The sequence below is a fragment of the Melospiza melodia genome, chromosome 3 (assembly GCF_035770615.1).
Source record: "Melospiza melodia melodia isolate bMelMel2 chromosome 3, bMelMel2.pri, whole genome shotgun sequence".
NCBI lineage: Eukaryota > Metazoa > Chordata > Aves > Passeriformes > Passerellidae > Melospiza > Melospiza melodia.
Genome location: NC_086196.1, coordinates 61,326,342 through 61,343,632, shown reverse-complemented (window position 1 = coordinate 61,343,632; position 17,291 = coordinate 61,326,342). Strand labels below are relative to the sequence as shown.

At 33.6% G+C, this 17,291-nt stretch overlaps 1 protein-coding gene across 1 annotated transcript in view; it reads right to left on the bottom strand.

Annotated features, from left to right (window-relative positions):
* Positions 1-17,291, bottom strand: part of DNAH8 (dynein axonemal heavy chain 8) — a 114,004-nt gene that overhangs the window by 11,373 nt on the left and 85,340 nt on the right. The window contains 14 exon segments of the mRNA XM_063153346.1: positions 263-379; positions 2,378-2,533; positions 3,249-3,401; positions 5,679-5,752; positions 6,703-6,905; positions 8,191-8,309; positions 10,277-10,398; positions 10,772-10,962; positions 11,064-11,316; positions 12,146-12,251; positions 12,715-12,897; positions 13,893-14,048; positions 15,339-15,494; positions 16,532-16,703. Coding sequence (XP_063009416.1) covers positions 263-379; positions 2,378-2,533; positions 3,249-3,401; positions 5,679-5,752; positions 6,703-6,905; positions 8,191-8,309; positions 10,277-10,398; positions 10,772-10,962; positions 11,064-11,316; positions 12,146-12,251; positions 12,715-12,897; positions 13,893-14,048; positions 15,339-15,494; positions 16,532-16,703 — 2,161 coding nt within the window.

The following is a 17,291-nucleotide window of genomic DNA, read 5'->3' as shown; positions in this document are numbered from 1 at the left end:
GATAACATACAGACTTGTTAAATTTGGATACGGTGAAAAAGAAAAACAAATTTTAATGTTCTTAACAAATACGTATTTTTACATGCATGACAGCACATAAAATATTTCAGCTTGATTTTCTTGCAGAGAACCTCAACCTTTGATCATTAGAAGTGGCACTAAATGAATAGCAATGAGTAAATTATGATAAACATGAGGAAAAAACAATTTCTGCTGCCATTCAAAGCATTAAAATGTACTATATAAAGATTTTAGCATTCACCTTCTTGATGTCAATTTTTTTTAGGTGATTAATTATAAACTGAATGCTGGCTGTAAAGTCTGCCGAGTTAAATTCATAGGGAATATTCCAACCCAAAGGTCCAAACTTGCGTCGCTCCTTAGGAAAAAATTAAAACCAAATATATTTATGAAACAACTTATAATTTTCTTTCCTTAATAAATTTCAGTAACAATACCAGTGGAATAAAAAATTGAACTGGAGAAGAAATGTAGCCTAGGAAATAGCTGTATGCCTCAAACATATCAATAATACAGTTAAGTTATTCCATAAGGGACAAATATTTATAGAAAAAGCAACAAAATAATGTATTAATAACTTTAGTAATCAATTTGAAAGTCACAAGTTTACAATGCCACACTTCTGTGTGGATAATGAGATTTTTATATTAAACAATTAATTAATTTAGCATGGTACAGTTTTTCTCTTCTTTTTACATATACTATCGACTAATGATATTTAAAATTTTCAAGTTCCTATATTTATGCTCAGTTTTCCAAAGAGTTTTATACTGCCACTTCTGTCTTATTGTTTCAATATGTTTTTTTTAAAGAACATTTTTTCAAAATTCATAACTTTATGTTAAGGTTGCCACCATTACATTATTGAAATATACTATTGCCCGCCTACTTGGAAATTAACAGAAAAATATTCAACTACGAAAGTAAAGAATAAATATTCTGTAGCCCAAACCCTTTGAATATCTAGCGCTATTAGATTTTTCACAAGTATATTAAAGTCATCTCAGTTAATTTGCTCAATGATTTTTTATCAGAATGTAGAACAAATTAATCCAAGAATTTATGAATAGCGCTGACATTTATCAAATTAATAAATTACATTTTAAAATTATCTAAGTAATACCATATTTATCAGATTTTATATTACTAGCTCACTAATCACTGACAGTCTTTGTCACCTGAAGTAACATTTAGGCACCCTAGCTACAGTATTTAAAAAGAACTAGAATGAAAAAAACCCTCCACCTTTTATTTTTCAATGAGAGTGTTGGGAATCATCATCTGCTTATAAGCAGATGAGACAGCATTAACCAATAATACCATGCAGAAAAGTGTAATGATTTCCTGCAAAGTTTTTTGAATTACATCTTAAGCTATATTTATCATCATGATCTTGTCACCAAAGGATATTAAGACCTGGTCACTTTAAAGGCAGGACAATGTATATATTGCTTGTTGGTTGGCAATTCATAAAATTTCTTTATAGATGAATAGCTGTAATAGTTTTTAAAAATACTGATGGGTTGAATAAGCATAGATCTTCTAGTTCCACAAGAACAGTATAATCCTAAGGCAGTACACAGAACAACTTTTTCACAGTTTAAAAAAGGTAGAAGAAGGAAAATAATGCAGAATGCTGTAACAGTGAACATCAAAAGTTGTCCTTCTCTCACCGGCTGCCTACACCAAAAAATAAAAGATGCTTAGTAGAACCTAAGGTTTAAACAGTGTTTTGTAACTATTTTGAGATCCTTGGTGAAAAGGAGGCACATTCAGAGAGCTCAGAATATTAGTCTTTATTGTGATGTCAAAACTTATTTCTCTTTAAAGTACAATGTATAGATGTCTTTGTTCTCACACTGGAATTAATGTAGAAAAAACATTGGCACAGATGTTACAAAAATTTTATTTGATTTTAGCCATCTAGGAAATAGCTACTCTAAGTTAGGCATCTGGATTGCCTTTAAAATCAATGGAGAGAATGATATATCTCTAGAAAAATATTCACTCTTAGAGAAAGACAGCTGTGACAGATAAGCTGGTTTTCTGTTTCAGCATGCTTATCTATTTCTATTGACTACAGAGAGAAATTTTTCCCATATACCCAATGACTAACTTTCGATCAGCTGAAGTTAGATGAGAAAAAAAAATTCTAAATGCCCATTATATGAGAATTGTTTAAAAGCCATTAAAAATAAAAGATATAATAATGGACCTTGAAATACAGATTACAGCCGTTAAAGCTTTAGTCCTGCAGTATGATGCTGCAATAAATATCAGAATGTGTTTTTTCAGGAAACTCTATTAGAATGACTCCATATATTACACCACTATTTGCAAACCTTTTAAGAAATACCTGAACAGTAGAATGCAGGAAAGCGACAGTGTAAAGCAAAGGTTTCCACATAGGCAGGTTGCTAACGTTTAACAGATCCTGACTAATTCCAGAAAATGTTCTTTTCAGTCCAGCACGTATACCTTGTGGAGGTTCATTTGTGAACTTTATAGCAATCTGTCACAAGAAAAAGAAATCGGATTTGTTTACTGAAACAAAAATAGCAACATATGAAAATGCCACAACTACTAGTTATAAATAAAATGCAAATAACTGAAGCCTTGTAGAAATGAAGTTGATATGTACTTAAACTGCATAAAAGGAGTACAGAGAATCATAGAATAGTTTAAGTTGGAAAGGACCTTTTAAAGGCCATCCAATCCAACCCCCTGAAGATCAGTGACATCTTCAAACAGATAGCATTGCTCAGAGTCCTGTTCAACTTGACCTTGAATATTTCCAGGGATGGAGTATCCAATACCTTTCTGGGTGCCACCTGTCTCAGTGCCTCACCACCCTCATTGTAAAAAACTTATATCATTTTATAAATAAAACCTTCTTCAGTTTAAAACCAGAATCCCTCGACCTGTTGCAACACAGCATACTAAAATGTCTGTCCTCATCTTTCCTATGGACCCCTTCAAGTACTGCAAGGCTACAAACAGGTCTTTCCAAACATTTCTCTTCTGCAGTCATAGTAGATTAGGCACAAAGATTTTGAACATAGACCTTTAATTTCTCTTGGTTAAAACCATCACCAACACTGACATATTTACATTGTAACAAAAGTCCATTTTTTCCTTGGGTTTTTCCCCTCCATTTTTTTACTGCCATTTACATAATTAATGTGAATACTTTTCATTAAGTACCTGAATTAAATATTTGAACAAACCTGTAGCAGTGTAATTGGGAATTTAAGATGTTGTTCAGTAGTTATCCAAACTCGGAATGTGTCATTCTGGATCTCAGCAGTAAGAAGTGTCTCCAGTAGTTCTTCCATGAACTCCAGACCAAGGTGACAATTCTGAAGTAACACCCAGCCTCCCTAAACAAGGATATCAACTATTACCATATAATATTAAGAACAAGTTATTTATAATGCTAAAGCCAGCTGTCTATATAAGAATAAAATTTGGTTTTCCATGTAATTTTTTCAAAATTCTCTTCTGTTCCTAAATATATATTCTCTTTTATTATTATAGGATATTGGCACAGATAAAGCAAATAGGATAAGTTAGTGCAAAAGTTATTTCCACATTTCCTTTTTCTCAATGAAAATAACATAACCAGGCTCAATATTGTAAGTAAAGAATCAGTGCTATCTAGTGGCAAAAAGAGGTTCCTGTACTCTCCCAGCAAAACATCAGTGATAAGCAATCCTCTTCTCAGATCCAAAAGAACGCGAGTGGAAAAGTAACAGCTGAAATTTAAGGAATACGTATTTTTAAAAACTGATTTGTTAATAACATAATCTAAATAAGTGCAAAGAGGTGGTAATAAGACTCTAAAAGTTTTTAACTTCAATTAGTTTATCTGCAATAAAGGCATTTGCATGAAATTCAAGCTCCACTTATTTTGATCTTATTCATCTCTCAAACTGAGCATGAAAGCTCTAGTTAGATTATTGTCTCTCTAAACTTTTGTTTATGAATTTAAATCCTATCAGCATTTTTAGCATCACTTTAGAAGCCTGATGAATTAGAAGCCTGATATTAAAATGGGACATTATTTAATCAGTTCTAAACAGTGATGGACAGTGGATTTCATTACAGCTTGTAATTTCATTTTAGCAATTTTGTTTTAGGTCATTTAAAAAACATGAGTAACTGTTGGTGAAAAAATATAATTGACATATTTGTGGTGAATTGATGGATATTAAAAAAAAATTAAATGAAGGTGGTTTTTTTCCTTCTTTTATGGGGATCAACTTTTCTGACGGAGATCTTTAATCAATTTCGTACATTTCCAAATGAATCAAACAGAGTTTTTGACAATTATCTTCCTGTAACACAGCACAGCAGTTTTAATCATATTATGTACTCTTGGCCAGAGGTGCCAAATAGGTATTTGTCTTCATATTCACTAATTCTGTTTAGTAGTTTCAAATCTGATGTTCACATTTTTCTCCCTTCAGCACCAAGGCATGTAGCTCAGAAATTGTTACTGGTAGCTCTACTGGAGTGCTGTTTTGAGTGTCCTTGTGCTTCAATTTAAGGGCAAAAGAGAGGAAGGGATGCTCCAGTTTTCACCATTGCAATGAACTGGGAGTTTACAGCGGCCATTCTAGACATACAGAGAAAGAAATACCAGATGTATGTGTGCACTTATAAATTTTAATTTGCTATAAAGAGATGTCTTTTTTCTCTTTTTCCAAATTGGTGTACATCTATATGCCAATACTCATGTTCTGCTCTCTATTATTGGAGATATTCTACCCCTCCAAAGTACAGGTATATGACTGTAATATATATATACATATATATAATATATGTATATATAAAATACATCCCATATTTTGAGCTTGCAGGCAACTATGGCTGTATGTCTTCATTTGAAAGACTGTCCACAGCTCCTTGAAGTGTCCAGCTGACCAGAAGGTATCCACTTTGCACTAAAACTTTTCTATTGTATTTGAAGTTTCAATTACTATCTCTCTGTAGCTGCTACTTAGGTTTTTCATGGCTTTGCTGTTGGGAAATATCATCCACCATAATAACATCTAAAGAAAAATTCTTATATATTGTTTAGAAATTCTTAGACACGCTTGGGACTCAAAGCCAAAAGATTGACAATTAAAGAAACAAAGAAGATACACCAAGTGCTGGTGAGTAAGTGGTCCTGTCACTAGCAATGTTGTAAGAAAAATGTGAAACAGTATTAGAAGCAAGAACATCCTTCTGTATCTACAACTTTAAGCTACATGTGCACTCACTGTTTCATTCAGTAGAAGCTATGCAACATCCAGGTATCTCTTATATGGGAGGGGAAAAAATGAAAAAAAATTCCAATAAAGAGGTGGGATCTGGACAGGACCAGGCCCCAATGTCCTTCTACCCTTTGTCAAGAGTGTAGTGATGAGTAAGGAATGTGCTGCTTTTGGGAAGCTGCTCAGTAGCACTGCTGGCAGGCATTGCCTTGGACTCCACTGTCACATATATATGCCACAGAGAAATGTTTTTAAACTCAGGCATTCAAAAAGACATGGTCACCCGGAGATATGCTTGACAGTAGGATGAAAATGCAAAATATTATAGACTGGATGCTAAAGGGGTATAAAAGAATAACAAAACCATCAGCTTATGTTGCAATGTTTTTTCCCCACCTGTTCCATTGACGCCTCTACGAGTTTGCGTGCATGAACCTCTTGTCCTTGGCCCATTGAGATGGTCCTACATTCTATAACATATTTGACAATATAAGATTAATGAACCTACATTACTGATAAAAAGTAAGAATTTCAATTCAGCCCAACAACAAGTGATATAAATACAGCACAATTAAATAAATTTAATGCAAAAATATATAAATATGAAAGCATATGAAAGCCCTTCACCATCATATTATATTAATAATATATAGCATTTTCTAAACATTGACATTGTATACATTGTATACATTTTCTAAACTTTGACATTTTGTATAACAACATTGAAATACACATAGACAATATACTTACAGAAATTAAAGACTGTGACTAATGTTGACTGTGAATATAAATTTGTGCCAAATTTTAACAACACCAGAGCATTTGAAATACGAACAGAGATTTATCTCAAAGTGTACATAAACACAATGCAAAGATGTAAAACTGAATTTATGAACACACTAATGTGACTAATGTCAGGAATATACAGGATCTAATCTCAACTCAGTTTGTATCCACACTTTTTCAAAACTTCCAAATAATGTAGAATTAAAGTCCAGAATATACAAATGTAGCTCTTGTAGCTATTTTTTGTTACAAAGTAATATCCAAAGCAGATTACTGATTTTTCAGGTACCTGTAGTTAAGAGTTAAAACAAGAAAATATCATTGTCACGGTAACAGAATTTTAAAAGAATAATTAATTGCTTTACAAGATAGGGATTTAAAAAGTTGTCATCACCAGGAAGGATGATAACAATTTAATAAAAAAAGACTTGAATTACTGTCCAACTTCACACAGAATGGTTCTTAGCATAATGTCTTCTATTTAAAACATTATTTTATCTCTAAGATGGTATTTCAGGAACAAACAGCAGTGCAAGAGAACTCAAGAAATACTTCTCAGGAAAAAACATCTCTGAAATTACTTACACTGCCCATCTGTGTCTTAACATATGACAATGAATAATTACTTTCATACCCAAATGAAGCTTCCGAGACAAGGAATTAATCTGATCAGTTGGGTCTGATCCCATAGACAAGAAACAGATGAGAGGTGTTCGCATGTCACTTTCTTCCCAAGTATTTCTTAAATTCAAAATAACTGGCTCTGTATATTTCTCATGCAAGGAACTTGCAATATATTTCCTCGCCTGGGAAAGTGTTCGGTCTGGACACCAAGATCTAGAAAATAAAATACATACAAAGATATAAATTCACTGCCTCTTCCTCCAAGATCAGGCTCAAATTAGAAATTTTATTTTTATCAATTAGAGGAATTTTTTAAAATCATGATATATATGTATACATACACACACATTCATGTATATATGTTTCTAGGTTTGTCTTTACAGACATAATAACAGGCAGAGCTGATGGTCTTCCCTCTATTTATGATACTTTCCTGTTGCTTACAATTTTGCCTTACCTATTTGCATTGGAATTTTCTCTTCTAGGCACCTTCATTAGTTTGGGATATTCTTCATTTTAAACAGAACTTTTGTATTTGAGAACACAAAGAGGAAAATGTTAAGATTTTTTTTTGCCCTTTAGTAAAACTCTGCTGACGATTTATTTGGTTGTTTAGCCCTTTAGGGTACAAATTCAATTCTTCTGCACTGGATTGTATTTATGCTGGTGATGAGTGTTTTTCCCATGGAAAAACAAACTACTTTTGGATAAAATATATTACTTTGACAATCTTCAGGTTTTGAAGATTATTTAAATGCTTCAGACTTGGATGGTCCCCTCCCTCTTAGGGCGTAGAGCATTAAACAATATGGTATTTCCATCAGATTCCAGCCTTTTTTATGGCACAAGTTGAATCTGCTCCAAAGACAAATCACAGTCTAGTAAATAATATTGTTGGGGTATTTCATTAGTATCTCTGATTTGTTTCTTACAGCACTTGGGAAGTATAAAATGAATGGAATAAGATATGATCTCATGCATAATGCAGCTGAATGCTTCTTTGGGGAAATCCATTTTATCCCAAGATCTTAGAGATCTTATATGATGCAAAAAATCTAATTTATAGCACACCTTTCACACGGGGTTTTGAATACTTATTTTGGATTTTCACCATCTCTCTATTTTTTTATTTTATATTTTAATGCTTGTTTAAAGGTATTTAAAATGGTTAATTTTAAATGAAATTTAATTTAAAAAAATGAAAACTATCTGGAATATTCTACATTTTCATGGACTTCTCAAGGAAGGCTGCATTATGCAATCCAGTTTGCATTTCTCCTGACGTAAAAGCGAAGCTATAAAAAATAGTTTCTATAAATATCTTTAGATGGCAGAGAATAGCTCTGAAGTAATTGAATAAAAACATATTTCATGTGAGTGAATTGCTATTTAATGTCACCCAGAGATAACTGAAATTACACTGTTATGATAAGAGCAAACTGATAGGTTGAGATGTGTTGCAACTGTGTTATTTCCCAAAATTTCTGAAGATGCTCACCTGATGAGTAAAAGCTTGCGAAAGGTGTCAAGCGAATCACTGTATCCATTAGGGATAATTTCTTCCTCAGGGGCATCTTTATCAAACCAGTGTTTCCATTGCTTATCATGGTGAGCTATCTAAATTTATTGCATTAACACACAAATAGACATATTTCAGTTGCACTAAAATCCCCTTGCAAATGTAGCTTTTAATGAGAGGCCATTATTATATTAGGATATATCACAAGTATCATTGCCTATAGCATTTAAGACATATGCCATGAGAATTGCTATTAAAATACTACAAATAATACTAATTCAATTGCTCCAATCAGTGTTAAGATGCAGACTCTCAAGCCACTCAGTTATTTATGCATTCCCTTCCCAAACACATGCATCTACTTTAAGAAAAATCAGTGATTAGCAGGAGGATTCCACACTACAAGAGGAACACACTGTGATTGATTAATTTATTCCTTTTGGTCACAAAATATGAAGAGGACCAGAAAAATCTGTGCCAGTACAGTTTATCCAGCCAATGAATCACAAATTAAAAGTAGCAGATTCTGGCAAGCTTTTGGCTCGAGAAAGAATAAACCTGACCACAAATATGATCACAATAAAGGCACCTCTTAGAACCTAATGGGACAAGGAGTACTGGTGGGCAGAACATAGTGAAATTGCAACTGAGCCTTCAATGCAGTGACTGAGGAGGGTCAGCTACTGCAATATTCTCAGACCACTGGAAAAAGAACAAGGAATGTATTGACAAAGGTTTAAAACAAAAGATGTCTATGTTAAATTAGGCCTCTGGGAGTTATTTTTTTTTAGAGGGGAAAAACAAATTGAAACTAGCATGAGAAAAAGAAAAGCACAGGAGACATCTTGAGAACGGGGCGTACCATTCTCAGTCCTTTTTTGGTCACTTTAAATAATTTTTTTTCATCTAAATGAATAATGATACAGTTGTATTTTATATGATTAATCGAATATAACCGTACTTCTAATGGATAAAAATGAATATTAAAAAGATGTTTTCACAGTATTTGAGTTTTTAACTGATATCCTAGTTGTCACCCTTCTATATTCCATTTCTATCTATGACTGAAATAATTTTAATTGCCACTTTTTAACTTTGCAACTACCTGGCAAAGGTAAGACAGTGATAAAAAATTTATTTAAAAAGGAGAGCTTTTGTGGTAACATAGTCACTAAGTATTTCAGAGTCTAAAATTTTGTTTGCACACATTCTAGAAAAGCCCTGGTGAAAGGATTTTTATAGAAATGGGATTCTGGTGCCCTGACAACGCAGAGTGAACAACCTAATAAAGCTTCTCCAACTTTCTCCAAACTTAATATTCTGATACCCCAAGAAACCAAAAACTGGAAGAGTTGCACTGGTATGTATCCAGCTCTTGCCTTGATACAGGGTTTAGAAACAGCCAGGACCACTTGCAGGTAACCATTTAGCTAAAACGTCTGCTACCCTCCAGGGCCATCACAAAATGGGCTTGGCCAATGCTGTAACAGCAAGGAGAATTCGCTGTCCTGGCTATCAGCCTGATTAACAAGGAGCACTTAGATGCAAGAAATGCTTAGGGAATGGTTTAACTGCACTAAAAAAAGAAAAATAAATCAACCAAATTGAACATGTCACAAGCTTATGTGCATGTAAGTTCATGCATACCTACGTAAAACGTGGCATTTGTAGCCATCTCATCATATAAAAATGTTACCCTTGGAACAGAAATCAGTATGTAAAAACAAGCAGCAAACTTGCAAAAATACAGCAGAATCAAGACAGACAACATTGTAACTTAAAACCTAACACTCAGATTAATTTTATGAGCCTTTCTGATACCTCTACCTTTTTATCCTATCTCTTTTATTGACTTCCTTTTTCCTTTGCTCCTGTTCCTTCTCTCCTTTTTCTGTCTCAATTACTATGATACCAAATACCCTAAAGATAAATAAACATACCACCATTCCTGCTTCCTAATTGTCTCTATTCTGTTATTCTGTATTTTTGTGGAAACAAAACACAAATAAATTTTATGATGACAAAACTGGTTATTAACATTAAAAAGATAATTAGAAGATATCACCTGGTTCAAAATTTGTTCAAATTGTGGAAGTTTGTTCAATTCCACTAGATTTAGCCATATCATATCAAGAATCCAGCGGCTTGGTTTGGGTGGGCAAGCCTGTAGATCCAAAGCTGCACCTCCTGTGGATAAAAACACAGAATGAAATGTACTTTCTGATAAAATACATGATATTCCAGGGGTCAAGATATAATTGACATTTCTTTTTAATTTATATATTTTGACCTAAGTAATTTTCTCCAGGATACTAACTGTACTCTTGTGTACTTAGCATTTATTTTATAGCAAAGGATAACTTAGCATTATTAATGGCCTTTTCACAGGGAAGTTTACTATTGGACGCCCTCTAAGACTTCCCTTTGCCATGCTGAACAAGCCCAGTTCCCACAGAAATGTTGATAGAAACCATGTAGACAAAGAAATAAGATTTTGAAGTGGCATAAAAGTTAAAAAAGTTGAATTAGCTCTACACATAAAACAATTTTTAAAACTTACCTCTAATGAGAGTTTGGAACTCTCTGTTTTCCACATGTCCTCTCTCAATATCAATTTTTAAAGCCAGGAGGAGGGTAAAGAGGAATTTGTGGTTTTCATACAGGCCTCTAACAGAATATGAGTGAATTTCAAAAGTAAGATATTCAATAATATTTGAGATTCTTTTCTGAGGCACAGGAGACTTCTTGGACCTAAATCATGAAAACAAAGCACAAAGAAGCCTCATGAAAAAGAGCAAATACATTGGAAAGGCAAACATCTGAATAATAGAAAAAAATCTGTGTCTTCCTACCTGGCTATAGATTGATCAAACAGCTTCAAGAACTGAGCCAGTGAAGTTTGATACATATTGTTGACCATGCTCATTGCTGTAAGAAGGAAATAAAGGATGCTTCCACGTGTAGCAACAGGTCGATATTCCTCCTGAGCCGTGTTAATCTTCACTTCAGTTTCTGCTGCCACAGACAGCTTGACAGCTATCTCAGCAGCTGTTTGCTTCGTTGTTTGCAGGACACCAATTAAAGATTCATCATCCACTAGTGAACCTGAAAAGTAAAATACTGGGTGTTCAGGATATGATTGTAACAATATTTTCACTCCAAATCTATATATAAAACAAAAGGCCAAATTACAGGAATTATTGATTTTAAAAAATGAAACTATTTACTGAATTACAGAAAGCTTTTAAAATAGAGACCAGACAGGATATGTAATACTAAAAATTATTTTTACATGCAACATATTTGATCAAATTCATTCCAAATATGTTAAGTGTATTTATACCAACAGCTTTGCAACACCAGATAGAGAAGTTTCCTATCTCATGCACACAGTCTACATAGTCAACAAATGATTTAAATTATCTTGAAGTCTATTCATTGTCACTCTCAAAGTTAAAAAGACTTATGGTCCTAAGGGAAATGATCACTCAACAATATGCATGAATCTCCAGCAGTTTCTCACAGATTTTCTGTTACCAGATTCTTTTTCCACCAGAGATAGTAAGGGGTCATGTTCAGGCTCATAATGTACTGCAGAGGAGTTTCAAAGCAATTTTAAGCCAGGCCATTCCAATTTATATTTCCATTAAAGGATTAAAGGTTTGCCCATGGTCAGATACCTGATCTCATCTGAGGGGCAGAAAGTTCTCAAAAATATTGATGTATTTCAAAAAACTTGTTTAGGTGTTAAGCTCAGGTGTCCTGAGTTGCATATAGTGGCATGTTATAGCACTAAATCCCTCACAGTCCCCATACTCCTGCCATTGTACATTCTCTTACTGAATCTTCGATGGATAAACCAAAATCTGTAAGGAAAAGACCTAGTGTGAATTAGTTTTATCTGCCTAATCTGATTAATATTTTGATACATAACCTTTGGTTGCACTTAGTTTGTAAAGAAGATTGTCTTCCAGTTCTTTCATCTTCCTCTTATTAGAAGTTACATCTTCCATGAGTTTAATTCGTTCTGCCTCTAGTTCCTGTTATTGAAAAAAAAGAAAATGGCATGACATTTTATGGGTTCCAACTTTTATGAGAGATATTTAAAATTCAGTTTCTGATTTTTCAAGTGAATGATTTGTGATTGAAGATAGAGCTGAAGAGTTGGATCCAGTCATGGAATGTGCATTTTACTTTTCTTGGTATCTAAAAGATGTTTTTAATAACAATTTTTTTTAAGCAGTGTTTATTCAGTATCTTGTGATTTATCTTATCAATGTTAAATTCAGGTAATTAATTGTTTGTGTTGTACTAACAGTCATATATATATTAAGAGCCTCCCAATTAATTTTTGATATTTGGAAATGTCTATACTGAATCTGAATATAATTTTAAAAAATAGCTAATATCATTTTTTTCCATTTGAACATTTTTATTTTCTACATACCAAAACCAATTAACTGAAAAAAAAATCACTATGATTTATTTGTAATGTTAACTTACCTGTTTTTCAGTGAGTATTACTCTTCTCAGTAACTGATTCTCAAGTCCTTTCATTGTAACAGTAAAATCAATAATTGATGTTTTTGCATTAATTTCAGGTGTGAAAGAAGGATTAGGTAGCTTTGTAGTAATGAACAGTCGAAATGTATTCATAACATCTACTTCCTTATCACCAACTTTCACCTGTGGGTCAAGTTACAAGAGTATTAAACAGAGGAAAATGAGCTTTATTAAACTCAGTAATATTGAGCAGAAAAAAAATTACACTATTTGAAGCGCCAAAAAGAGGAAATTTATTTCACAATTTAGATTTGTCATGAAAATAAAAGTCAATGACCAAATGTATAAATTACAGTATGTTATAAAAGTAGCATTTCCCTTCAGTTAAATATAGGGATCATTTCCACTGTGGATTATGATTAACAGTTTCAGAACCATTTGGTTTCTAAGCACACCTCAAATGAAGAGGTAGAAACTGCTGACCTTTGTAGAAGTCATCATTCTCTTATGTCCAAGGTAAAAGGAATTATGTGATCCAACAATGGAACACAAATTACTGGACATAAATTTTATCTTTATTAAGACTAAGCAGGTTTCAAAGAATATTTCCAAACAAAGTAAAAATTCATTCAAAATATTCAAAATATTTTTTATAGAGTTAAGATATTCTGAAACAGCAGTTTAACTCAACAGCTGCATGTGCACAAGGAAATCTGATCACTGTATATTGTAGTATGAATCATGGAATTGTTGGTGTTGGAAGGGACCTGAAAGATCATCTGCCATGAGACAGTGGGGGGCAAATGAGGCTCCAACTTTTGAGTCTCCAAGATGTCTTCAAATACCTGGCTTATAAAGGAGTAGGACCAAACCACTTTCTTAAGCATATCTGCACTGCTTGGAAATTAGTAGAAAGAATTTTAAGCATTCAATCAGATAAGTTTATAATTGGTTCCAGTTTGGAAACTTCAGTAATAACCCTGGCAGTTAACCTCATAGTTTAGACTTGACAACTTACTACACAGCTGAGGCTCTGTCTGTTATATTTTATTAGTTCAGTTTGATTCTTTACAAGTCTCCACTGAATACAGAGTTTACCTAGGTGTTTATAACAACGATAAAATAACATTTGTCACAAGGCTAGCTACTTTTTCAATTTCTTTTGTTTGATTACTAACCTTAAAAGCAGATCCAGATTTTATGAAATTTTTTTCTAATATATTATCAAGGACTGGATCCAATTCTTCCTCTATATCTTCAATCAGGAGCGATCGTCCCAGTGAAAGACTGTCTTCAAGATGTTGCCGGAAGTACTTGTCATTCAGAGTTGTTACCTCAAAAAGCAAATTATAAATTTGTTGTAAGGACAAAGCATTTCTTCACAGTCTTACATGAAAACCACAGACCTAACCATGGAAATTTTTTTCATTGTTTTTATTAGTTGCATTTTAAAGCAGGTGCTATAAATGTTGACCATGTAGCAATTTATGCAGAAATACTTCTTGTGTACGGTGAAAAGTACCATAAAAACGTGAATTAAAAGGTTGGCTGTAACTGAATCCTCAGGACTTCATTATGAGAGTAATAATGTACTAAATCAAACTGATACAGCTTATGGCATATTAAAGATGTTATGTATATTTTAGAAATCAGAGACACCTAGCCTTTAATTTTCTATTCTATGTCCTAGAAGGTCTAGATTTTCTAATTTTAGCTTTGAAGTGTTGAGAAATTCTTTCTAGAAATCTGAACTCAGTCTAAAACACTGCTACAGTATTATGAATTCAGATTGATATTTCATGAAATGGGATTCATACTATATGAAATTATTAAAAAGCACGCATAAAATAGTAAGCTACATAATTAACTAATTCTAAACCCTCCAAAATTTATTGATATTCAGGACATATGAGTTTTCTCAGCATTCAGGCTAAGGGTTTTAAAATACAGTTTCTTTTTGCCATGTCACATCATTTGGGAAAAAATAATTTGTGATGCAAATAGTGACACATGAACATCTTTGTATTATATTTCATGAGCAGGCATTTTAGCATATTGGCTTAACTTCTAAAAGAGCTATGAAGACTGCAGTAACGTTAGGATAGGCAAATTTTTCATGGGTATGGCTTCAGCTGGATTTCCTCAACTTCCTTTTGTAGTGACCACCTTATTATGAATATCTTCTCAGGTCCTAAATTATGGGCTGCAACACTTGGGGCACTTTGCCTACATTTTCAGAGCTGTAACTTATCCTGCCTTTATCTGTAATGTTACTAACAGTCGCTCAATTTGCTCTCATTTAATAATTTCATATTATACTCTTTTGTTTTTAATTATCACCTCTTTGTCCTCTTTTGTGTTGGGACCATACCTACCCATCTTGAACAAAATACTTTTACACTTTTTTGCTAGAACTCGTACAAGTTGGATAGTCTTTTCCATGCCCTTGAGTGGGATTTACAGCTGTTGTCAAGTTCCCTGCTGATGCATCTACATAATTGTCAGTCTCCATACATGTTAAACTTATCTCAGATCACATTGACTCAAATGCAACCTCCTTCTGAAGTAATAATGTTTGAAGGAGCATAATAGAGCACACACCCTTCCTTTAAGACACTGTTTACCTGTAATTCATTATCCTGTTCTTTATTTATCACCCATGCTTTTCCTTGAGTTTGTGGGTCCACTAAAAGTGGGTATCTTGATGCCTTAGTGACAATAATACCATTCTGAATTGAGAGGTGATCTCCAGGCAATCCTTGAAGGTTCCACTCACTAATCTAAAGAAAAAATATTTAAATAAAAGAAAAAAAAAAGAGAGAGAAATGAAGAAAAAGGAGTAGTTTGAAATAAATTATCACAGGAATTTTTCTTCAATTAAAATTTTTCTAAGAAGTAACAGGGACATCAAAGGGAATGCATATCTGAACCTGCTGAAGAAGTATTAACGCAAGTATAAATATATTTCCAGAATTTTATTCTTATGGCTTTTTTAAACTGTATAGAATCACAAAAAGTATATTTTAATGTCTAAGAATGTTAAAAGACAGCTTGACAGACAAACTAAGCATTGGGATAAATTAAGCAAAAAGTAGTCTAAGAGAGCTTTTGGGAATTAATGTTTACTAAAGGAAACTTGAAGATTCTGGCACTTCCCACTCTTTGCCCATTTCTAATACATTTACATTGAATAAAAGGACTTTATGTAGTCTATTTTAAATTACAACCAAACCCACTGTTTTAGAAATGTCCTGGTTTTGGCTGAAATAAAGGTCAATTTTCTCTTAGTAGATGGTACAGTGCTGTGTTTTTCTGCTTTGGTGTGAGAATATTGTTGGCACCCTGATGTTTTGGCTGTTGCTCAGTAGTGCTTACCCCAAGCCAAGGATTTTTCAGTGTCCTGTGCTCTGCCAGTGAGAGAGCAGGTGCACAAAGAGCTGGGAGGGAGCATGGCCAGGACAGCTGACCTGAACAGCCCAAGGGATATTCCATACCACAGAATGCCATCTCCGCTATATAAACTGGGGGAGTCACTCAGAAGAGGCTTGATCATGGTTCAGGCATTGACTGGGTGTTGGTCAGCAGGAGGTGAGAAATTCTATTGTGCATCACCTCTTTCTCTTGGGTTTTGTCACTATTACTGCACCAAGATTTAGTGGAAATTGCCAGGAGCATTTGGAAACCACAGAACTACCCAGCACAGCAATATTTGGAATACTGGGGATTATAGTTCTTCTCTAAGCAGGCATAATGCTGGCTAGTTGTAGAATATGCTAACAGAAATTCAAATTAAACCCTCCAAGCACCAAGAACTTACTGTTGGTTGGTCTACCAACATAGAAATCAGGTTCAAATCATCAGAAAAGGGGATTTTATGCTCTCTCAACTCTGTTTCCCATAAGTCTTTGAGCAAAAGGTTTCTGAAGTCTTGATTAAAAGGTCCACAGTATGAAAGAAAGCCTGTGCAGAGCAATATATCTCCCACAAGTCTAGAAAAGGAAGAAAAATCACCATTAAAAGGTGGTGCACAAATTCAATTTCTCATTACTTAGACAACCAGCTTTTGAAACATAAGAAGATTTTAAAAAAAGTTGTTTCCAGAGCATTTTTGAGGCAAAACTTAAGAGTAATATTTTATGAAAACACCATCTCCACCCCTACAACACAATAAAGCCCTAATGACAGCTATTCTTTTTTTCATAAATGAGCTAAGAAAATGGTTTATTTCTTAAAAATATGTCTGAAATACTGTATTTATCAAGGATACAAACCTAGCTCTATTGAAACTCCCATCAGAAATGCCCACTTTCCCCATAGCAAATTTGTAGTAACATAAGTCTTCTACAGAAGCTGAGCTTATCTGAGGTTTTCACTTCCCCAGTGACACCAGAAGGATGTACAGTATTGGGGGGACTGCAGAAGCAGCTGTAATACAGATACATAACAGCCCTGGTAATAATCTTCTTGGAAGCTAATTCCAAAATCAGAGGTATTGTTCTTAACTGAAATACTAGTACTCAGCAGCCATGTATTCTTATTTATGGGAGGAAAATTCAAATTTCAGGGTAGTTCATTTG